Consider the following 24,518-nt stretch of genomic DNA (forward strand, 5'->3'; position numbering starts at 1 on the left):
CATCCCTGGTCGCCTCCTAAAGGCGTGCTCCGTATGACCGGTCCCCTTACCGACTCTGAAGTGGGGCAGCTGTGCGAGGTTGTGCCTGGCGCATGGCACTTTGACAAAATCATCCAGAACGTACACGGTATCAAACTCCAAGCCTTTGGCTTTGTGCACGGTCCCCAAAATGTACTCTGGAATAAAAATGGCACAAAGTTAGAAGGGAAAGAAATGAGAGGAAAAAGAAAACTGACCCTTTAAACTCTAACTTCCGTTTTTCTACCTGTGTTCAGCTTTGTTTGAAAAGGGGGAAAGAGGAAAATACAGTCAGAAAAAAAAAAAAGAGAGAAAATTAAAAGATGAGGGAGAAAGAAGAAACTTGGTTGCAGGCGAATTAGTGCATCTTAGAAATCCCTTTCCAGAGCTCACAGTGACCTGTCCACAAGCTAAGCTTCACACCACGGAACAGAGGCCAGAAGAGGGGTGACTGGCTTGCCAAAGTCACCACAGCAGAGCTGGGAACAGCAAGTCCCATTTGGGCTTGGAGGTAGGACAGAAATAAAGGCCCCACAGAAAGACGCAGCTCTGCTCCCCTCTCCTAGGCAACGCCAGGAACGCAACAAAGCCGCCCACGGTCACACAAGATATTCGTGCAGGCAAGAAGCGTCAGGAGACCATTTGTCCCTCCTCCTGGTGGGAAGTGAAAAACCAAGCGTTTTCCTTACCTGCAAAGTCCAAATCTTCTATGTGGCATTTTTCTATCCTTTCCACCAGTTCTGGGATCCTGATGTTATACTTTTCAACAACTGCAATCTTTGCTTCGAGCTCCTTATCCTCGGCTGCGGTCACATACCTCTTGAAGCCACTGAAGCCTTCTTTGTGCACCCATCTTCTAATAAACCTGTCTTTAATAATGAGGTTTCCTAAGGAGAATACAGACGCAGGTTAATGTGATGCAGGTCACGGTGCCACACAGTGGCAGCAGCCCCACATCCTAACAACGGCGTAACAAATGGTCTTCAGGGGGGAGACCCAGGTTCTAGTCGCGAGTACATCACTAACATGCTGTGTGTTCCTGGGCAAGTCAGTGAAATGACCTGTGCTTTAGCCTCTCCGTCTCCAAACTGAGGATCAAGAGCCCTACCCTTGAGATCCTTACCTACTTCACAAGGATTTGCAACAGCGCAGTAATGAAAAGAAAAGCACTATAGAGATGTTAGAAATGATCATTTTGGGCCCATGCAGAAGTTTCCACGTATAAAGCTGCCCAGGAAGACAGAAAGATGTGACGGAAGACAGCCTAAGGGGCCAACGATAGAAATTTACACTCCTGAAAGAAGAATCTGGAAAAGCTATCAGTATCTCCGAAAACAGGAGGCCTTGGGTATCACAGTCTCGATGGGAAAAGAGCACCATTCGCTGCACCCTTCTCTAGAAGAAAAGTAAGAACTCTGACTCAAAGCAAGCCCATCCTTCTCCCATCCCTCGTCACTAGAGTGCTTCTATCCACTGTACCGTGGCCAGGAGGGTACTTACGTCTCTTCCGTTCTTCCTCCGGCTGAAGAAGGATCCAAATATCAATGATTCTGTCCAATCCAAATGACTTAATCCCCTGAAAAAGTTTTTTGGTGGGATTTTTGGTTTTTTGTTGTGTTTTGTTTTTGTGTTGTTTTCACAAAACAAAGTAAACCAAAGGTATAGATGGGATTCTGAAACGAGATGGTTTCTTGAAAATGGACTTCAAATGGCATCCAAAGCATAAATACTGTAAGCAGAAAACTTCATCAAGCACAAAAGCACCAGGCTATAATGCAGCTTGAAAACTCAGGATTATCAAATGCTAAGTTTTAGCTGCTACCTCAAACTCTTCTAATGTTTTAAAGATGGCAAGAATTAGCTCTGCTTTGCTTTCTTGTTACAAAAGGGCAATTTAAATCATCTACCTTCCAGGAACATAAATAGGTTGCAATAAAAAATATAATGATACCTGAACACTGCGTGTGGAGTATGAATACTTACCATTGTTTCTTTTGAGAAAAGAACTAGAAAATGTCTAGAGATCGAATTTATTGTATGTTTTAAAATGTTACCACCTGGAGGAGAGGGCCTGACTGTCTCACAGGTCAGCCTAGTTCTACCCAGAAGCATGTAGGGCAGGGGGTCCCCAGCCTTTGCATGGCACCAGGTCCCCGTATAGAAGAAACACGACACAGGCCGCACACGCCAAGGATTTATCATCATTTTGGGAAGGGACATGCAACACACTGACATAAAAGAGACCAAAATAAGACAATATATCTCATAATTGGACACCATATGTGATCCCGTGTAAGCACACATGCTACAGGTGATGAGTGGATGGAGGGGGAAGAAAGCCACTTACTTTCTTTCATCCCCAGCATGGATGGTACTCCAAAAGTACTATTTTCTTACAATAAGGAAAATGGCTAAATTATGTTATATCCACTGGATAAAATACTGTAAAGTCATTAAAGTAGCAACATGAAAGAAAACATGCTTATTGCGTTGAGTAAAAACAGCATACTTTTTAATGTACACTATAATTACAATTATGTAAACATATATGTCTATAAAGACAAAGACGTAAACGATTAGCAAAAATGAGAATTGTATGCAATACTGAGATTAAGGCTGAATTTTTTCCCTATAACTTGGTTATATAATCTTTACAAACAAAAGAGAGAAAAGTGAGAACATCTTTGATTATGACTCACTCGATATATTTACTGAGTGCCTACGCATAGCAGGCCCTTCAAAATGTCTTTTCACAAATGAGTAAGTGCATGTCTTTTAGTCATATAACTTTGCTTCGAAGACTTGAAAATGCCTCACACATCACTTAACCCTAACTTCCCTGTGAAACAGGTAAAGGAAAGGCATTATCTTAGAGATGGAGAGAAAGAGGCACACACGCGTTGTGACTTGCCGCAAGCCACACAAAGTTAATGACAGAACCAGAGCTAGAACCCAGGTGTTCACACTCTATCCGCTGCAGCCCGCCGGCATGTCCCAGCTGTGTTGTCACCTCACTGTTTCTTAAACTAATCAACATCACACATCAGAACACTCGTGGAGAGCCAGCAGCCTCGTTTGCATAGTCAAAGGAGAGAAGGGCACTTATTTTTTTAGAGAGTAGAAGAAAAGATCCTCGGTCCCTACTGGGTGTGACTTTATAGGAATGTTTGGCGACCATCACCAGCATGGCCAGGGAGAACGACTTCAGTGGCGACACAGAGGGTGAAAATCATCAAAAACCCAAATGCTTGCCTGTATAATAATCCTAATGAAATTCAACGTGTGTATCGGCCGTGTTTGTCTGCAACGTTGCTGCGCATGAAGCAGTCAATAGAACTGTCCTCTTACCCCAATCAAATGTATCCTTGCAGGTACTTCTCCGTCGGTCACCCGTACAGCCTCGTCAAACACACTGGCGTTGGTCCGGGACAACAGGGCCACCTGCCCCTTTGTATCTCCTCTAATGCCACCTTTGGGGAGAGAGTACAAACTCTACGGCAAATTCAAATAAAAAGGAAAACTAATGTTTTGTAACAAATGAGAGTAACTGAAAGCCTTACTCTGATGGTTTCCTCCAACCAAAGTCTTTTTCCTTACTCTCTTGCAGACATCCAAGATAGTAGCTCCCACATAAGCTATTTCCACACCAAATCTAAAACTCTGTTGGAAAACAACAAAACAAAAGGAGTTAGCAACCTTTCCCTGAAGTATGTTGGCACATTTCTATCACTGCCAAGTCCTGGCCTTGTCAACCCCAACCAATCACTCCTGATTCGCCCTACCTGGAAAGGGTATTTGGAAATTCCCTACTGTAAACCCACTCGTACTGAACAGGAGCTTGACAATCAAAGAATCACTGACTTTATTTTTAACTTTTCAGAATAGTATTTTTCTATCCTGAAACTTTAAAGTTACCTATTTTTCTTTACTCCTTGCCCCTAAATCCAAATCTCAACAACTCACCCGCCATGTTTTCTATACCATTTTTATTACCACTGCGGCCAGGTCAGCTCAGAAACCCAAACTTCATACCTCACCTACTTGGTCTCTTTCCCTCCAGTCTCCTCCCACTGCCAAACGCCCCACCTCACCTCTGTCAGATCAATCTTGCCCACGCACTTTGCTCAAACCATGCCCTTTCTACAAAAAGGAAGAGCAATACACAAAGGAAAAGGCGATGCATACACTTTCAAGATTCCTCACAGCCTGGACATCCTACTTCTCTTTATTCCCAAAATTAATAGCAAACTTTTCTTTTAAGCAAAAGAAAAGTTTTTTTTCTTTTTTCCAAATCAAATCTAACGCATACGAGTTGTACAAAAGATTAAGGGAAGGGAGGGAGGGTTTCTTTCCTTGCCTTTGTGACTCCCTCAACGTTTATTTAAAATCTCTGCCCCACATAACCAACCACAAGTATAATCATCAGTTCCTGAGTGTTTCCTGCGCTTTCCCTGCCTTGGTTCATAGCAAAACAATTTCCTACCCTTCAAAACTTGACTTATCACCCGACTTACTTGACCACTGCAGCGGGAATGACACCGTTCTTCTCTAAACTCATGATATTTGTTGCCTTTTCCATGCATTTTTAACTTAGGTAATAAAGTATTATATGCTTTGGTGAACATCAATAACACAGCCTAAAGAAAACGAGGTTTTTGACAAACAGTACTTTGTTGCTATTGTTGCTCAGAACTATTCTGAGTGAACCACAACCGAAATTATAAAATAAATATTTGTGAGCCCATACTGATATACAAATAAAGAAATCATTGAATAAATAAATGGGAGAGAAGACACAAATCTCCTTTGCAGAATAATTCCAAGGAATTGACATAGATACTCCAACACTCCTTGGGTGAGGACTGAGTAGAGTCCCTTTCTTCCAAACATATAGTACGGGAAGGGCAGGGGGCAGGGAGAGTAGCTTCACAGTAGAGAAACATGGCAAACACTACATTAGCCAGCTGATCAAGGTCACATCAACAGTCATAACTCATGCGCCCTTGAGATTATGTGATGAAAATAATAGCATGTGCCCCAAATATTGTGACAATTTTCCTTCGGAGATCTTCGTCCCCCAAACATGTAACATCCGTTTGATTGTGAGAAAAACATCAGACAAATTCCAGCACAGGGGTATTCTACAAAACATCCAACCAGTACTCTTCAAAGCTGTCAAGATCATCAAAAACAAGGAAAGTCAGAGAAACTGTCACAGCCAACAGGAGCCTAAGAAGACATGACAACGACATGTAATATGGTAACCCTAATAAGATCCTGGAACAGAAAAGGACATTAGGTTAAAACTAAGGATATCTGAACACACTATAGACTTCATAATAATGTGTCAGTAGTAGTTCACTAATTGTGGCAAATGCAGTACACTAAATAATAGGGGAAACAGAATGCACAGCATGTGGGAACTATTTTCTCAATGTTTTTACTACTATTTTCTAATTTTCCTGTAAATCTGAAACAAAAAAAAAAATCTGTTGAAAAAAATTACTCTGAGTTGACGCAACCCTGAATCACTATAACATACAAGAGGAACTCAAGGGAATAAAGTCACAGAGTAGGCTACAGGACTTTCTGTAACAGAACAAAACAGTTTAGATTACCCTTCAATACAGTGGCCACATCTCAGATCCTCTAACCAGAAATGAATCTCTTACAAGCAATGGTTCTCGCACCTCTAAATCTCAGGACTCTTCACCTACTAAAAATTGCTGAGGCCCCAACGGAGCTTTTATTTATGTGAGCTGTAGCTATCTCTATTTACCATACTAGAAACTTTAATTTACACTTAAATTACATTTAAAATTTACATTTAAAAAGTAACAATAATAAGCCCATTGCATAACGTAAAAAACATTTTTTTTAAACTATATTATCCAAAACAAAAAAACGTTTAGCAACAAGAGTAGTCCTGTTTTCCGTTTTTTGCACATCTCTTTGATGCCCTGCTTAATAGAGGACAGCTGGATTCTCAGTTCCGCCTGCACGTAGTCCGCGGTGATGAGCTGTTTTGGCTGAAGTAGGTGTAGAAAGCTCAGCCTTATACACATGCGAACTGAAAAGGGGAGGGCCATTTCACAGCCTTTTCGGGCAATCAAGGACACCATGAGTTCTCATGCTCATAGTGGCAGGCACAAGTTTTTCAAATTTTGATTACACATGAAAGCAAGAATTTTATCTTTGGCAACAAACACTGGTCAGTTGTTGTCACAGCTCATTTCATTCATTTTTGGGAAAATACCAAAAACTCAAGTCTGAATCACCTGAGTTTGTCTGTTAACAGTTCTTTCGATGACAAATGGTACTTGAAGAAAAAACTACCAGTGTAGCTCACAACACAATCACAAAAGTGCTCTTCATCTGACATCCATGAGACTTCAGTATGCAGACGGATTTTATTCTTACTTCCCATCTCACCACCCAGAGGCGTACTCAAGGGACAGCTGTTAATCTAATTAATCAGTTTTGCCGTGTCACCTACATTCTTAAGTGACCTATTTTTGTTTTTTGTTTTTGAACTCTAAAAGTGCGTTGCAGTAAAGAATACAATCCCTGCCCTGGCTCATGGGAAGGCACTGGCAGTTTTACCCATCAATGCTCTGCATCCTCAGTGCAAAAGTCAACCCAGTGAAAAGGGGAAACGACTATGAAAACCATTTTGACTTTGTAGATCCTCTGAGAATCAGTGCTTAGAAGCAAGGGTTGGCTGCTACCGTCAGTCAGACAAGAAACCTTGCCCGGGGGCTGGCACATAGTAATCAATGAAAAATGAAGGTGGGGAACCAGTGCTTGCTTAGATGCTTCTAGAATGCTGGAAGCAAGGGGATGTCTTACCTGCGTGAGATAGAACACGTGTGTGTGAGGGACTGTGAAGAGAGCGTTGACCGCACCACGGAAGGTGTAGATTTGCTGGTGGGGGTCCCCCACAAAGATCTTCCCACATGGCTGAGACAGAACTATATTCATGATAGCTGCAACCAAAGAGGGAAAGTCAGAGCTCCAAAAGAACGCCAACCCACGTCATGAAAAGAAACCAAATTTCAGAGAGAGGGATGAAAAACGCTTTCATGAAACTAAGCCGGGGCACAGTAGATAGCAGTTGTCTTTTCCTGCCAGATAGGCACACTCAATGCAAAGAAACGATTTGATAATGAATAAGAGACACTTTCTAGTCCTAGGAATGTACATTATTTTTAGCCCTGGGCAAATTATTGTGTATAAGAAACCACACAGGCAAATACAAAATGAGGCCAATTGTCTTTGCTCGCTGATATTGTAACTTAGGGCCCCAAAATGACCTGCAAAGGCACACCATCTATTTTCTGTTGGTCGTGTGAAAAATATACGACATAAACTGTTCACTCTAAACTGACTACCTTTTCCCACTCAGCTAAGTCTAGGTCCCAATCATCTGATGACCTATGTGTAGTCAACATTTTAAGAATAACCCAAGCAAAACATTTAGAGGAAAATTAATCTGCTTTGCTGGGGGTTGGGGGGGGCAGACAACTATTGAAATCCAAAGTCAACTAATAATGGATTTCTGAATGACTGAATGTCATTTGCTCCTCTTCTTTAGGACAAACAAGAGTAACTGACTGATTTCACATGTACGTCGTCTTCCGTCACCCTGCTCCCGTTTCCGTGTGTGGGAGACTACCGAGGTCCTGAACAGTTTATCACCTGGGGTGCAATCCTGTGCCTCATCCACAAAGATGGCGTCAAAAGAGGCCAGCAAAGGCTTGCTCAGCTGCCAGAGTTTCAAATAGCCTAAAAGAAGGGAGAAGCTAGACTGAGAACTCGTGACTAAAGTTACGTTTAACGGACTCTAACATTTGTGAACTTGCATACCATCATGAGTCATTTGGTAAGCCTCTTCTTTGCATTCCCGAAGCTTCCGCATGTTGTCCCAAAGTCGGCTTGCTTCAAGGACACTGTTCTAGAAAACAAGTAATTGGTAACTCATAGTTTAAGACCCTGGAAGAACCAGCATCTTGAAATCACCTTTTCGTTTCCACCTAGAGGTCAGAGTAGAGAAACCATCCCAGCTCGGTGAGTGTAGTCACTTCCTCAAGCTCCCTCCGGCTCCACGACAGCCTTTTAGTAATGGCCTAAGCCCAGTGACAGAACACTTCTCAAAGAGAACATCAAAAACAACATCTGATGGACCAGAAAGGCTGGATTATTTCTCTAGATTTATGACTAACAGTTAATTCATAAAAAGAATGGCAAATGATTAAAAAAACTTGATAAAAACTAGAAAAGGGATTCCCAATCTTTAGATTCGTCCAGCAGCCCCAGTGACAAGCTCCTGTAAACCCTGGGCAGGTGCCTCATATGTTAAATGAGTGGACAAGTGTGAGGATTAAGTGAAGTGTCTACGAGTGTTCTTCACAGAAAACGCTTCACAATTCACAACTGTCAAGACGGGCCTACAGTCTTTCCGTCCATTTCTTTCCGTCCAGAACTGCATTTTCTGCCAGCAGTTCTGAAGAAATGAAAGGCGAATATAATAATGTACCATGTCGACGCTTCTCTTTCCTCCCCGGCCCCAACACTTAAAGATGTTTAGATACTCACCAGTTTCTCACTCTGCTCAACCATCACTCTCTGTCCTTGGTTGTCCTTACACCAAATAGGCACGTGATCAATAGTCAGCTCTTCGTCAGCCGAGGCAAAGAAGTTTTCCAAAGTCTTACACACTAGTTTGGCCCTTATGAAGCCACCTTTCCCTTCAGCGAGGACAGAATTGACCATAAAGGGTGTTAACTTGAAGAGATTCAATTTCTTCTTTGATTGGTACCTGCAATGCACAGCCCAAATGAACAGTATTGGACTTTACTGGCAATGCCAATAAAGTGGCCCCCCGCACCCCACCCTCTTCTCTCTGATGACACCACAAGGTCACTCTCGGTGTCACATATACGTGAGGGGAAAAAAAAGAAAGCCAGAGAAGTTGAGCTAGGTCCATGTATGATTTGAAATGGCTTCATTAGGCTTTCAGAAATTCACATATATATTCACCTAGAAGACGAAGTGGTTCATGGCAGATACTGCTATTCCAAAGTGTGGACCAGACTTCAAGAGGCCCTGGGGGTGGGGGAGTGGACACTCGAAGTGCCTTGAAGCCTTCGCGTCCAAGGGAACACTGGTTCAGAGGCCCCAGGTGACCTGGGCCAAGATCACCTCAGCTTAGGCTCTTTCTCTTCCCTCCTTCCAAGGAAAGCCTGACACTAATTAATCAGATTGCTGATATCCTGAACTTTAAACAAGTCATTTTGACTTTCTGTGCCTCAATTCCAGAGAAAGGAGAATGCCCCCCTCAGTAAGATATTAACTGGTAAACAATATATTTTCATGGGGTAAAAGTACAAATCACTAAATCTATCGTTATAGTTCCTGCCTATCAGTGGAGGTAAAAGCATTACATTTTCTTAGTGTCACTGTGGTGTAAGGTCATATGTGGTCATGGTGACTGCAACATAAATAACAGTAATTAGACATAACAATGACGGTGGCAACGCAATGCTCACTTCCGCCCGACGTGTCCATAGGCCATGGAATGAAAGGTTTTGCAGATGACATTGCTGGGGAAGACTAGCTCAGCCTGCTTTGCGATGCTCTTGTTGAATGTCACATACAGAAACCTGCTCCCAGACCACTTCTCAGCGTACTTGACCAGGGTAGAGGTCTTCCCGGTGCCTGGGGAAGCCAAGAGGAAAGGAGGTGACCCTCTAACCAGGAAAACCTGTTCCAAAGGATGTCCTAATCAGGTCTTATCCACGCCTATCTTGCCTCTTGCTTGCGACCAGACAGTGTCCACTTTTTTAGTAAGATAAAAACCAACAATGGTGAAAAGAGAAGCAGATTCTAAGCCAGATTAACCTGTGTTGGGATCGTGGCTCTGTCAGCTTCTAGCTGAGGAGTGAAGGGCAAGCCACTTGACCTCAATGAACTTCAGTTTTACTCCTCAGCCTCGAGTGGTAACACTGACCTTGCAGTCTGGCTGGATAAAGATAATCATCAAGGTACCCGGAAGAACTCACTACAAGGTAGCTACTGCTGGCCTGGGAGTCAACTAACGGCAAGAGCATACAAACGAGATTCATTCTGAACGCTCTTGTCGGCCCTGCCTCGCCACCATTCAGCCAACCATTCAATTATGCAACTGTCACTCATTTAACAAATATGTATTGAACTACTACACGTGCATCTAAGCACTGGAAGTATATTAAAAGACAGAAAGCAAGGCTCCTGCATTACAATCTAGCTGGAAATAAAATACCAACACAGTTGAAACAATTAGAACAAAATGAGAGTATGATGGTAACCCAGTAGAGTGAAAAAGAATATGGACTTGGAAACAAACAAAAAAAAATCACACCTGCCAAAGAAGAAAAAAATAGTACCTCTTTCCCCACCTGGGCTGTTTTGAAAATTAATGATCCAGTGTGGAAGTAGTGATAAAATGCATATGTTGGCTATTCTTACTGTACAATCAGGTACCAAATAGTTAATGTGGATGATTAGTTATAGGTATGAATTCGGAGATCATACAGGACTCAAATCACTGAAGAAGCCTCCATCAAGAAGAAAGAGAAATGATGGGAGTCCATGTGGCAGGACAAAGAAAGAGAGGGAGTGGGAGGAAAAAAAGAAAGAGGGGCTGTGTTTTTGGAGAGAAACAGATCCAGCTTTGAATTCTACCTCCCTCACTTATTTGCCTATTTAATCCGGGGCAAGTCATTTTAATTTCTCTGAGCTCCAAGTCTTTACCTACCAAATAGAGGTAACTAAGCAACCTTACAGAACGTTGTTAGGATTAGCCCAGCACCAGGCACATGGCAGGCATTTAAGAAATGGTTGCTGTTTTTGGCAGGATATTTAGGCAGAAAAGAAGTGGGAAGGAATTCCAGGTCAAGAAAACCACATGAGCAAAGGTTCAGACAAAAGAATAACCAAGTCCTTTAGGAGACTGTAAGGACAATCAGTTGACCAAGGCAGGAGAACAGCAGACAATGCATTCAGGGATGTAGTTAGAACCAAATGGTGGAAGGGCCTTCTAGAACTTCACCCGACAGAAATCAGGAACTACCGAAACTCTCCAAGCAGGAGATTACCACGGCCTGCCAGTCTATAAGCAGTGACTGAGCGTATACGATGATAAATGACAGGCGGGATTGATGCTAGTGGGACCTACTCCACAAATTAATCCCTATGAACTATTTGTCTCACCAGGAACTCCAGCATGGATGCTCCCTGGAGTGCTAAGAAAAAGCAGGTGTTACTTGGCGGCTGCTTTTTAGATTATTTCATTGCAGTAGTTCGCTAACAGATCAAGTTAAAGATCCTCTGGCAGGGAGCAGGGAAGGGGGATGCAGTGATAAGAAGTATGAACCTGACTCTCTAGTCCGGTACTGGCGAGCCCCCTTACCTGCAAATGCCATAATTTTTACCACCTGGAGAGGTTCCATCTTATGGCTCAGAATCAGCTGTTGCTCATGGGTCAGCTGAATCGTTTTCTTGCTAAAATCATTACAGAAGAGAAATTAGAAAAATACAGTGGAAGTGAAAGACCAGGTGATGACCATCAAAAACCAAATCGGCAAGTCCGATAAAAAAAATTTAACCAAAGAAAGGGCCTCCCTTTAGGGTGATAAAAATGTTCTAAAACTAGATTATGACACTGATTGCACACTCTCAGTAAATTTACTAAAAATCATTGACTCATGCAATTAATACGGGTGAATTTTATGTAATGAAATTATACTTCAATAAAGTTGTTAAAACACCGCTCCTCCTTAAGCATGAGAAAGAGTCAAAAATGGAACACACACACGCACACGTACATACCCTGGCCAAATCGATGGCTCCTCTTTAACTTCTGTAGCGTGAGTATATGAATTCTCCTGAAGATACAGGCAATAGAAAATGTTGTAGTGAATCCTAACAAGGAAAAAGCAGATTTAGAGAGTTTCAAAGTAAATCACAACCTGTATCTTACTTTTCCTTAGATGTATTTAGATTCCTTACCATTTCTACAAAGAAAACAGTATTGTATGAAAAAAAGGAAAGAATTTAAATATACCTAGAGCTGACCAAAGCCCTCTGGGGAGCACGGTTCTGGGAAAGACACCTGGCTCCAGTGTGCAAGAGCAAAGGCAGAGAGACCAGGTCATGCTCTTTGGGGAACAAGGCACTAGCTAAGACCTTAAGAGACAGATTATCACAAAGCAGTAAGCATCAGTTAAATACAAGCATAAATTCTGCTCCTAGTGGCGAGATTCGTGTTCAACATCAATGTAACACCATCTTAGTTTCTGAGCCCCCCTAAAGTAGTTGTTCTGCTCCCTGCTTCCTGTAAGGTTATATTGGCTTAAAAGCATGAAGAATATTCCACCTTTTATGGTCCCAAAGGAAGGGTGCTGTACAGGTAACAAGATATAATTACCAAGGATTAGAAAACAAAAAAGCCTCCAAGTCACTAAGAGGTGCTAAATACGACAGTGCACTCAACAGAGACCCTGGATAAAGCCAAACCCATCCCACCACTAGCCACACCAAGCCTCTCCATGTTCACTGAATCCAAATTCATCTCCTTCCATCACCAGTCGCCCACCACTGGTGCATTACTCCCCATCTTGAGAGTGAGAAGAGGTGAGCTCGAAGCATCAATCTTTCTGAGGCAACAAATACCTTTAATAATGCAACGTTTCAGTCTCTGGTCATATTCAGATTATCTCAGAGGTAAAGCAGGAAAAAATACATAAACACAACAAAACTCATCATATCATCCCTCCACTCCTCATCTGTGTCCTTGCAAACATGCAGATAATATGTAGGTTCATATTTGCACTTAGAAATTACCCATCGTTTGTGTATGTCTTGTCTGAGTTATGTCATACAGGTCCTTGCCCCACGCCTCTATGCCATGGAGTAGAATACAACATAAACTGTATTTAATGAATTGAAACATATCTCAGAAACACAGAAAATACTGGACATTTCTGGAGAATAAATTTTCCATCCTTGAACCTCACCACGGATGACTGGGCCCCAGCTCACTGGTGCCATGACCTACGTTCCTCCTGGGGCTCACTCACTGCAGAAAAGAAAATCCCCTCTGGACCTTCTGCTTCTGTAAGACCTGCTGCATTATCACACTGCCTGTCTCTAGATCAGCGCTCAGGGCCTTCTGGTCGCTGCTCTGGATTCCATTGTAACTTTTTACAAGGCCTATAACAGTCTCCTTCATCTGGTCACTGTTGACCTCTCACAATCGTATGCCAGGCTCCCTCTTACTCATTACATGCTTGCCACGAGACTTCTTCTGTTCCTTGTATATACTAAATTCATTCCCTAAATTCATTGGGCCCTTAAGTGATCTGTTCCTTCTGCTAAAATGCTCTGCCCCAAATTTAAAACAGCCTGCTATTCCTGGCGTCCCGGTTTCAATCACTATGGTACTTCCTCAGGAGTCCCTTTTTCTCACCCCATCTAAACGAATGCTCCCCAACACATCCTTTGCCCGTCACCCTGTTCTTTTCCTTTGCAGCACTAAGCACTTGCTAAAATGTTGTTTAACACATTTACTTATGATGTGTGTCTCCTCACTAGCACACATAGACCACGGGAGCAAGAATGTTGTCCAGCTCTTTCACGGTGGCATTGCTAGTGCCTGAAAAGGTGGGAGGTGCTCAAAGTGTTGCTTAATGTACACATCCCTCCCAAAACTGGCCTGTACCATGGAGGTCACGCTGAGTTAGCAAGCCACATGCTACAGCCTGTCCACGCTGAGATGATAAACAGACAAGACTTAACCACGATTTTTATATCCTATCCCCAAAAAGTGAGAAATGGAGGAACCAAATCCTAATGTTGTCCTAGGAAAACGTAGCCACATATGAATGAAGAAATCTTCCCTTTGGGATTCAACAGCTGTGAAACTAAGTGCCTCAGTGATTAATTTTACAGTTGCAGGGCACATTACTTTTGCAGAGCACTCTTACTGTGTCACTACACTGAAATCTCACAATGCCATCATTGCACAGACAATGAGTTTTACTGCTCGCCCAGTGTTAAAGCAGGAAGTGGCAGAGCTGGGACTTGTGGCAAATCCAGGACCTTTCTCTCCATCAGCATCTCCGCTCTTCCACTCACCGCCTTACCGATTGCTGATGTTAATCCCCTTCTCCCTCATGGCGTAGAGAAGCACGGCGATGCAGTATAAGGTCTCCGTGATGTCCGGCATGGTCACGGTGGAGCCAGGTCTCCTGAGGCAGAAGAGGAGCAGCTGGATATCATTCACGCTGCTGGAGAGCAGGACAATGGCTGCTACCAAAGCCCACACGTTGACACCCTGCAGGGAGGTAGACCAGGGAAGGGAAGAAAGACCGAGAAACACAGGGCACGATGAATAAAAACCATATCAGACAACCAGTGAAGAAACTCAAGTTTGGGGTTCAGGTGACATCTACAGACTGGGAAACCTTTTCTTTTGCCCTGGACTCCTTTCTTTTAATCACTTGTGGGTTTGATTCTTAATTTTCTTTAATTAAATAACATTTATAAAGTATTTAACATGGAACCTTGTGTAGACAAGACTCTCACATCCCCACCCCTCCTCTCCAGGTCAGTGCGAGCTCTCAGGTCTACACATACTCAACAGCGTCAAACAGGGTCATTACTAAATGGGCACCTACGTGGGAGGCACACAAGACATGGGGTACGAAGGAAGACAGTAGTCTTTGGTGGAGAGGGAATCAATACTGACCATTCTCTGGCAGTAAGATGTTAATTTACTATTTACTTTGGTATTATTACTTAATAATTATTAAGTAATAAGTTAAATACACATGAAATAAATTTTTTATAATAAATTTATTATTATGAATACAACATGCTCCACTTAGTCATGTCCCAGAAAATGTTCACTAACGTGGAAATAAACAATAACGGACATGTATCTGTAATATTTTAACTTTAGTACAAGTCTCCCTGTTAAAAAATGCATTCCAAAAAAGGAAGTTTCCATGCACCTCTCAGTACAATCATCCTGTGGAAGAAAACGCTCCACCACCATCAACAATCATTCCACTGAAGACAGAGAAACGGACATGGCTGGATTTCCAACCCTCTACCGGTAGCAGATCTTCAACCTTCTTCAGGCTGAGGTTGCATGTAGCTTCCAAAAGAAAATCTGAAAATCCCTAATCTAAACAAGGAGCCACAAGTCAGGAAACTGAGGACTACTTATAGCTTCTCATTAACTCAGTGTGCACTGTAGCAAGACCCGTAACTTCTCTGGTCCTCACATAACCCACATTGTTGACAATGGAATCGGCTGCCTTATACAGAAATCCTTATGAATCAAAGTGTTCCGAAGTTACATGACCATCACTGTTGAGGATTCATTCCTAAGCAGAATGGGAAATTGGACTAAATGCCTTTGAAAATTCTTTCCAAATTTAAGAATCTACAGCAATGTGGCCTTCTCCTTCTCTAATGGGGCCTATAAAACGATTAAGGCTTCAAAACAGAGGTTAAAGAAAGATTTCCAAAATAAACCTAAAATAACCTTCAGCCGAATTTAATCACCAATACACTTTCTTCCAATGAGAAAAGGTGTCGCCTTCCCCAATAATTCCCCACGGCCCCTTCACGCACCACAGCGGCAACGTAGAGGTCAGGGAGGTGTTGACGCAGGCACGCCTCTGCCTCCGGAAGGAGGAGGTGATCCCTCAGACTGCACAGCGCCCTTGCAGGATCCACACTGGGGGAGCATTTAGTGGTGGCTGTATAGCTGGAAGACATTCATGGCAGAGACCATGAGAAAAACGATCGTAAGTGCTAATACACGGGAAAGGACTTTAGAAACTGTCTTCCTAGGAGGAGAAAAGCAACTCACCGGATGAGGTTCAGCACACACAAGTCGGACTCCTTCTCTATCCCATTTTCCAGCAGGATGCCATCCACTTTGCTCACAGCTTGCTCTTCATTCATCAGGTACTGATGATACAGCTTCTTCCAAGGAATGAACTGTATGGTTTAAAAAATCCAAAATAACATGCAGGCAATGGCTATCAGAGAGCAGGTTAGGCCAGAAACATATAGATAACCTTCTACCAATTGAAAAGCAATTTTTATAGTTCACAATCAAAAGTTTGGTAAATAGGTTAGAGACAGTTCACAAACTTTGGTTGGAAACTAGGAGAACTGGGTCTTGGTTTTGGTTTGAACACTAACTTGTGATGGAATCTGGGAAAAGCTAATGTTTCCATTTCCCTATATGAAATACCGGGACACAATTGCTCAGCATTTCAATGAGGGTTAAATAATATGAAAGCTGTGGCTATACTAACATCAGACAAAATAGACTTTAAGTCAAAAACTATTATAAGAGGCAGAGGAGGAGATTATATAATGATAAAAGGGTCAATTCACCAAGAATATATAACAATTATAAATATATATGTACCAACAACAAAGCTCCTAAATCTAGGAAGTAAACATAGACAAAATTAAAAGGAGAAATATTGCTATAGGCGACGTAACAGCAATAGGAGACTTCATTTCATAACAGCAATATAGCAGCAATAGAAGACTTCAATACTTCACTTTTAAGAATGGATAGAACACACAGACAGAAGAGCAATTAGGAAACTGGGAGTTTGAGCAACACTAGGTCAATTGGACCTAATAGACACATACAGAACAGTCTACCCAACAACAGCCGAGTATACAGTCTTTCTAAGTGTACATGGAACATTTTGCAAATAGATCACATACTAGGCCACAAAACAGGTCTTAAGAAATTTTAAAGGATTGAAATTATAGAAAGTACCTTTTTCAATCCCTGCGGAATGAAACTAGAAATCAGTAGCAGAAAGAAAACTAGAAAACACAAAATATGAGGAAATTAACACACTCTTGAAATAATCAATGGGTCAAAAAAAATAAATCACAGAGAAATTAAAAAGAACCTTGAAACTCATGAAAACTAAAACACAGCACACCAAAACTTATTGGATGCAGTGAAAGCAGTGCTAAGAGAGAAATTTATAGTTGGAAACACATTAAAAAAGAAGGTCACAAATCAACAATTTAATTAGACACCTAAAGGAACAACAACAAGAAAAATTTTAAAAAAGGAACAAACTAAACCCAAAGCTAGCAGAGAGAAGGAAATAATAAAGACTAGAGCAGAGATAAATAAAATACCTAGGGGATAGAAGAAATTTTAAAAATCAATGAAACCAACAGTTGTTGTTTCTAAAAGATCAACAAAATTGACAACCCTTACATATATTAAGAAAAAAAAAAGAGAGAAAATTCCAATTACAAATAGGAAATGAAAGCGAGGACATTACAACTTATGTCACAGGAATCAAAGAGATTATAAGGAAATAATTGTGAACAACTGTGCATCAACAAATTGGACAACCTAGATAAATTCCTAGAAACACAGAACCTACCAAGACTGAAGAAATAGAAAATCTGAACAGACCAATAATGAGAAAGGAGATTGAATCAGTAATCAAAAACCTCCCATAAAAAGAAAAACCCAGAAACAGATGGCTTCCCTGGAGAATTCTACTGACCATTTAAAGAAGAATGAATATCAAATCTCCTTAGACTCTGAAAAAACTAAAGAGGGAACACTTCCCGACTTAATTCTATGAGGCCGGCATAAACGTATATCAAAGCCAGAAAGACACAATAGGAAATGAAAAGAAAATGAGAGCTATAATAGGTTACTGACATTAAATACATCATGTCATTGTTGGTGATGACAAAAAAAGCATTATTCTAACATTTCAAGAGGTAAGTAAGTATAAGCTGGAATATCTTGCCCAAAATCTTCGTAAGCAGAATGGAGAGAACCCTTACCTATCCCCATCTATGACTATTCAGTTCACATCAGAGAGATCTCAATTTAGTGGGTGGAAATACTATGACACAAAACAGAGTTCACATCTAAAAGCAGAAAGATATTTCTCAGAAAGTAGGAGACAAGACTCCAAGCAAAGAATGGAGCAAGAGTGATGTGAAATTTCCTCCAAAATCTTTTGTGCTTAGAAGAAAAATGTACTAAGTCATGATATATCCATTTTGCACCCCATCCCTAAATTTTTAAACTTTAATATAATTGAAGGGGAGTTAATTTCTGTGTCTCTGATTTATTCCCAATGGCTAGTCTAAGGGATATACAGGGGGTGCCAAAAAAAATGTACATACATCTTAAGAAAGGAAAAAACCTACTAAAATTGTAATATTCAATATATACTGAAACAAAAGATGAATACAAGTCATGCATGTACATTTTTTTGGCATCCCAGTACAAGCTAAGAAAAACATTTTTCTAGCCCTCAGGTTTACCTGAGAACCTGAACCTGGGATGGAAAGAAGTGCTATTAAACAACAGAGAAGGGAAGAGTGACAGAGCAGTTATATTACTAATTGTAGCATTGAGAATTCTTTTCTGAGAGCATGGCTGCCCACTGTACCAACCTCAAAAGGTACTCCAGGGTGATTCAACATCACGCTCATTTATAATTCACCTATTATATGTAAAATAGCGTGAGGCACAATGGAGAATGCAAAAACATTTATAGGACAACCAGCCTTCTATCAACGAGCTAATAATTTAAAGGGGGGAGGAAGGCTCCCTAAGCCATAACACAAAAAGGTAATAAGCTTGTAACAGAGGTAAACATTCCTGCAGCAGCACATGAGAGAGCGAGCAATTTCAATGGGAAGAAGTAAAGCCTTGAAGAAGAGGTAAGATGTCAGCAGAGATATGAGGGGCCCTTTATGTGGGGGTGGGGGTGGGGTGGTTAGGAAAGGAAAGGTGTGGAAAGGAATATGCAGTCTATGGTTGGGATGCAGCAATCATCTGTTGTGGATAGAGGACACAGGGATGTGTTGAGGAGAAGTGAGCAATGAGGCTGGGGTAATAAGGTAGGACAAACATGGAAGGTCTTACCTGCCTCCAGGGAATCTGGGAATTATTCTGGAGGCAAATGGAAAGTACCATTTCGGAAGAAACGCTATAATCAGAAGTACGCATTAAGTGAAGCTAACCTCTGTACTTTTAGAGAAAACATCAGAGAACTATGAGCACTCTACGTACCAGTGGATCACTGATTATGTCCCTCCAAAGGTGGCACACCAAGCTCAGGTTCCCATAGAGATCTTCCATGGGGAGGAAAGCAAAGATGTGCCTCAGGACCTCACTGGGCATGCTACAGATGTGGCTCTGGGGTTCTTGGCAGGGCAAGGTCCCAAGAAGCCCATAGCAAGAGTCAGGAATGGGATCAGGACCCATGTCCTCCACTTCTTGGCTGGATTCTTCAGACTCTGCAGAGAGCCATGACAGAGAGCCCTCTGCTTCTTGCCTAGCTTCCCTGGGCTTTGTGTAGCACAGGGACAAATGATGCCGTGGGGTTTTCTTGGAAACCCCATCCCACTGGCTGGTCCCCGTAGCTTGACTCCTCTCGCCCTCAAAGGACCGAGAGCGCTTCCTTGCAGGCAGAGCAGAGCCTGATGGGCCCAGTCTTGCTTCTCCATCACCTTCCTGGGGCAGGGCACAACTGCTCTCTGCAGCAAAGATCATTTCACCCTCCAAGTCCTTAGAGCTGTCCTGGCCCACAGAATTGCTTTTGGCCATGTCATTGGTGCACCGACGCTGGCCGGTGAGGAAGAATTCAGCGATGTATCTTTGACATCCTTGACCTGTACAGAGAACCCAAACAGAATGAACGAGAAAAGGATAATGACTGCTGACCCACTGTTGGCCCCAATGAGACAAACTAATTTTCAATTGCCTATATTAATAGAGGAAGGAGACAAGGACATAGTGACTGGACAATTGATTATATAAAGAGCTTAATCCAAAATACATTTGTATTTGGCTCTATCATATAGTCAAACACACATCTGGAAAGAGACAGAGACCAGTTTGCAGATGGTGCGAGGACCACATTACACCTTGCAATATATACAAACTGAATACGTAAATGGACAAAGAGCAAACGACTGCTCGCATTCACACATCCACTTACAAAAATTCAGGCCTCCTGGCTTGCTCTTAAAATAAAAAAGCTAAGTCTGCTTAAGTAGAAAGGAAAATGTTTTAGGTTATCAGGAGTCAGTACAACACACTCTCTTATGGGACCGAGTTAAAATCCTTTTATTTTCATTTCCTCCTGTGAAGCTGACACATTGATTTATTTCAAAATAAAGAGTTTATTTTAAAATAAGATTTTTTTTCATAGTATTAGAGTGGTACCTAATCTAGTCTACATATTTATTCAGTCGGTATTTACTAATAAGCACCTGTGATTCTGAGACAAAAATAAAGCGAAAAACGGTATGTATACTCCCTGACCTCACAAACTTTTCAGACACTTAGGGTGCCTGAAATGGTGACTTCACACATGACCACTGCATTGTAAACTCCTATACATTACTGTCCAAGGCCAATAAAGTATTTAAACGCCTTATCAATTTATATCAAAATACATGGTTCCTTCCTGAAATGACTATAGCCAGAATTCTCACTTTGGAAAATACGAAAGTGGAATAAAATGAGGTTTAACCTTTAATAGATCTACAGAATTTAGTATTTTTTTCTATGTTAGGAAAAAAACTATAACTGCATCTGGGGCAATTTAATAGAAACCCAGAATTTTGAGTCAACAGGCCTGGGTTAAATCCTGTTATTTTCTAATTGTGGAATTCAATCAAACCAATGTCTATGAAGAGCCTTCTACAGGGTCAGTGCTAGGACTCCCCACTGAAACATACACATGCTGATGGTCTTTGTCAGTAAAAAACTCACAACACAGAGAAGCTGACTTATACACACAAAACAAACAAAATACAACCACTTAGTTAAAAACTGCTTCATAAATTGGTTACAGCAGTTCCAAAAGTGATAAACACGTATTATAATATTTACGGAAAACTGTGTAAGATTTGTGTTGGATTCTGAAATTAGATATAGCAAAGGTAAACAAGGCAATCTGGATCATACTAACAGGTATTAACGAAAGCAGGAATTCGCTTGGCACATCAACGGGTTATAAGAAAACCAAACTGCCAGAAATACATCTTGCATGTAATAAATATCAGGTAACGGCAAGTTTGCACTTGAGTCCGTAATAGTGACAGGGAAACACTTCACTGTAGGCTCTTCAGAGGGGCGCTGACATGACAGGAAATGGTCCTCAAGATTATCTACTTAATGACATATGTTCCCGTTGATTTGAAAGAAATAAAATCTATAGGCAAGGAGAAGTGTTACTGCAACAGTCCAGGTTTGAGGTGACAAAGGGCACAGTCAACCATGAAAGCACTGGGTGAGGGAACATTTTGAAGAAATGTAATCACACAGCGGACCTAGTGACAACTAGACAAACAGGACTGTTGCAGAGTCAAAAAATCACAATGTTTCTAGATTGAAATAGTGGTGATATTGGTACATGTTTCCTACCATGTTATAACTAAGCAAGCTAATGAAATTCATTCAGTCACATTTTCCCGGGGCTTTTACCAACCACCATAATCAATGGGATTTTCATGGAAAGCCCTCAAATAACGAAAAAGGTGTCAAACAGTTGCAACAGGACTACGAAATCACAGCAGCAATACTTACAAATACCGGGAAGTATTCAAAGACCACACACACCACAGATTCTGAAATGCAAGGTAGTTTTTCGGAAGACATACCCCTAGTCCCTCTTTTTGTTCTGGGTCTAGGATAGAGACCGTGGTTTGGGTCTCTGTTTGTCCATCTTTGACTGAAGGGCTGGGTCACAGCCAAGTGACTCCGAGCTAAATGTTGGCAGTCGATGGCTGTAAGATGCTTCCGTTTAAACCGTCTCACTGTTTTGTACCAACAGGCAGAAGAAATGAGACACTTGTTAGTTATCATTAATTCTACAAGCCAGCCAGTAATACTTAATTTTCAGGAATACAGTGATTGTGGGTCACCCCAGCCAACCCTTTCCTTCTTCCCTATATTCCCACCAACTTTTAGTCATTTCCGAGTTCCTTACCATGTCTTCCTTAGACTTTAAGAAACAATCCTAAAATCAGATCCTGAAAAAGACTTTTTTACTTATTATACTTTCTAGAAGCCCTAATCACGAGATACTCATTCAAAAAGAAGTTGCCACTAACAGATAACTCAAGGTCTGGCATCGTTTTCTTGACTTAGGCAGGCCACTTATGTTCCCATAATAACCATAAATATTTAAGAGCTGGTTATAGCTTTTCAAAAATAAACTCACTCATCATCCCCTTACCCACTTCTCCAAGTCTCAGAAGCAGAATGCAGTGACTAATAAAAGTCACTATAAATTCCCAGGGAAGACCACACTGTACACCTCTTAGCCCCCAGAGGATTTGAGGATCAGAGCAAGACTCCTAAGTAGAAGAGAATGGAATCCACTTTTAAGGATCTTCAAGGGAGGAAATTTCATATTCTCCCACAGCAACATATTATAGCAGCAACTGTACCTAGGATTCTGTCTTAAGTATTCAAATGCCCACCCAAATCTAAAACATACTCTTAAATTCAGCTTTTGGAAATATGCAAGACAGATGTTACCAGCAGATTTGTATCCAAGAGGTACTCACACATTGCAATGCACCTTGGAACTTTTTCTGTAAAAAGTATGTAAGAATGGCTTTATCTACAGCCCTCCCCAGCCAACTATTATAATGATGCCACAGTAAAAACAGACAGGCACTGATAATGACCATCAACTAGGTCGTCATGTCTTAATCACATGGCTAAGAGTCAAAGCATGCTCTAGGGTAAGGAAGTATTCGGTCTTTTCACTGCTGTACCCTCTGCAGGTAGCAGGTGCCAGACACACAATACATGTTCAACAAACACTGAAAGAGTGAAGGAGGATGATAAGGCAGCAAGGTCAGAGCGGTCAGGTTGGCTGGTAGAGGAACCTAAGCCCTAGACTACTAGGAATTTACTGTACGACTGCTTTCATGTGGAACTTGGCAAAAGCGGACCACCTGGGGGGACCTACCTTAAAGGTACCACACCTGACAGACAAGAGAACATCAAACATACCCAAAAGAAACTGTTTTGGAAAAGGAGATTAATATGGACAGAGGCTGACTTTTATTTGTGTATGTATTTTATAAAACATGTCTGAATAGTAAATGCTCGTTGAAAAGATTAAATGTTTGCAGAATTCTAATAAAGACGCAGGAGCAAAAGAAAAAGGGCAGTGACTGGAAGAGGTGTTCTGCTTCCAGAGTGCTGGTATATTCCATCCTGTTCTGGCATGAAGCCATCATGGATGGAGCGATGGCTAACAGGTGGGGGGCAGGGGCGTCTGGACTGGGAAATCTGACTTCTGGGTACTAACTAATACAGCCCCCTGTGTTGTCCATTTGGAATGGCATCACCTCAGCCATGACTGCTTATCTGGGAAGCAAGCAAACACTCTTACTGTATTTACATATCAAAAATTACTTTTCTGACTTCAGCTAGATATCAGAAAAACTGGACTGTATTGTATCTGCCTCTCAGACCTCTGAGAGATGAAGTGCTGTGATTCAGAGCTGGAAGCCAGGAGTCCTGCCGCTCTCTTGAGTTAAACAAGTCATTTAACTGAAAGGCTTCGTGATGTATTCAGATTTGGAATCAGAAGGCCTCCTCCGCTTGGAAGGTATATGAATCACCAAAAGCCTTGATTCCTTATCATTAAAAATGGGGATTATAATAATGTGCCACACTGAATTCACAGAATGGTTAGGAGGTTCAAATGAGACAACATAGATGAAAGTACTTTGTAACACCCACGCTGAAGCTCACAAAACCTGTCAGCTGAAATATTGGAAGAATTACACGTCGACCACAGCATTCTGAGTGTCTCCTAAAAGATGCATAAGGTTTCATATCATTAAGAGTCTTGCAAAATTTTTAAAAAGTACTAAAATTCTAACCACCCTCCTGTTTGTATTAATATACTTTTAAACTAGCAATTCAAATACAACTTTATCAAAATAAAGATGCTCAAAGGCCACCTCTTCCATCCCTGAGCCCCCCAAACCCCATGGTATGCCCCCCTCTAAACGGCAGGTGCGCTCTGCACCTCTCTGAAAGGGCATTTGTTAGAAGCCGCTCCAGATGCTTCCAGGAGCAAAGGCAGAGCACTCCGTGATGAATACACACAGGTTAGGGCCTGGAGAGAGACCAGACTCACTCGTGGGCTTTCCAAACTCTGCAAGGTGCCAAGATGCTCAACTGAGTCTCCCCCATAGCTCAGCGGGTATGTGAACCCCTCTTGGAGACTCTCCCACACTGACTAACAGAAATGTGTCACATCCTTCAGGTGTGAGGACAGAAAAAAGTAATGAGACTGTATGAAAATCACTTTGTCAAACAATTTTGCCCATTCCCATACAGCTTTTCCAGTGACGGCTTTCTTATGGCATGACATCCCCGTGCC

General features: G+C 41.7%; 1 protein-coding gene across 4 annotated transcripts in view; it reads right to left on the bottom strand.

Annotated features, from left to right (window-relative positions):
* FBH1 (F-box DNA helicase 1) overlaps window positions 1-24,518 on the bottom strand; it is a 39,849-nt gene that overhangs the window by 9,272 nt on the left and 6,059 nt on the right. For 3 of the 4 annotated variants that reach the window (XM_081048125.1, XM_081048123.1, XM_081048124.1), the window contains 17 exons: window positions 21,766-21,921; window positions 19,166-19,767; window positions 15,941-16,071; window positions 15,700-15,835; window positions 14,202-14,392; window positions 11,887-11,979; window positions 11,468-11,559; window positions 9,567-9,735; window positions 8,614-8,836; window positions 7,885-7,972; window positions 7,717-7,803; window positions 6,868-7,004; window positions 3,579-3,678; window positions 3,367-3,488; window positions 1,519-1,594; window positions 708-905; window positions 51-176 (listed from right to left, as the gene is read on the bottom strand). In XM_081048125.1, the coding sequence (XP_080904251.1) occupies window positions 51-176; window positions 708-905; window positions 1,519-1,594; window positions 3,367-3,488; window positions 3,579-3,678; window positions 6,868-7,004; window positions 7,717-7,803; window positions 7,885-7,972; window positions 8,614-8,836; window positions 9,567-9,735; window positions 11,468-11,559; window positions 11,887-11,979; window positions 14,202-14,392; window positions 15,700-15,835; window positions 15,941-16,071; window positions 19,166-19,702 (2,506 nt within the window). In that variant the 5' untranslated portion in view covers window positions 19,703-19,767; window positions 21,766-21,921. Of the gene's footprint in view, window positions 1-50; window positions 177-707; window positions 906-1,518; window positions 1,595-3,366; window positions 3,489-3,578; window positions 3,679-6,867; window positions 7,005-7,716; window positions 7,804-7,884; window positions 7,973-8,613; window positions 8,837-9,566; window positions 9,736-11,467; window positions 11,560-11,886; window positions 11,980-14,201; window positions 14,393-15,699; window positions 15,836-15,940; window positions 16,072-19,165; window positions 19,768-21,765; window positions 22,071-24,518 lie in introns of those variants that run through there. The other variant, XM_081048122.1, reaches the window with a different exon arrangement.

Source organism: Rhinolophus hipposideros (genome assembly GCF_964194185.1).
Source record: "Rhinolophus hipposideros genome assembly, chromosome: 1".
Lineage (NCBI taxonomy): Eukaryota > Metazoa > Chordata > Mammalia > Chiroptera > Rhinolophidae > Rhinolophus > Rhinolophus hipposideros.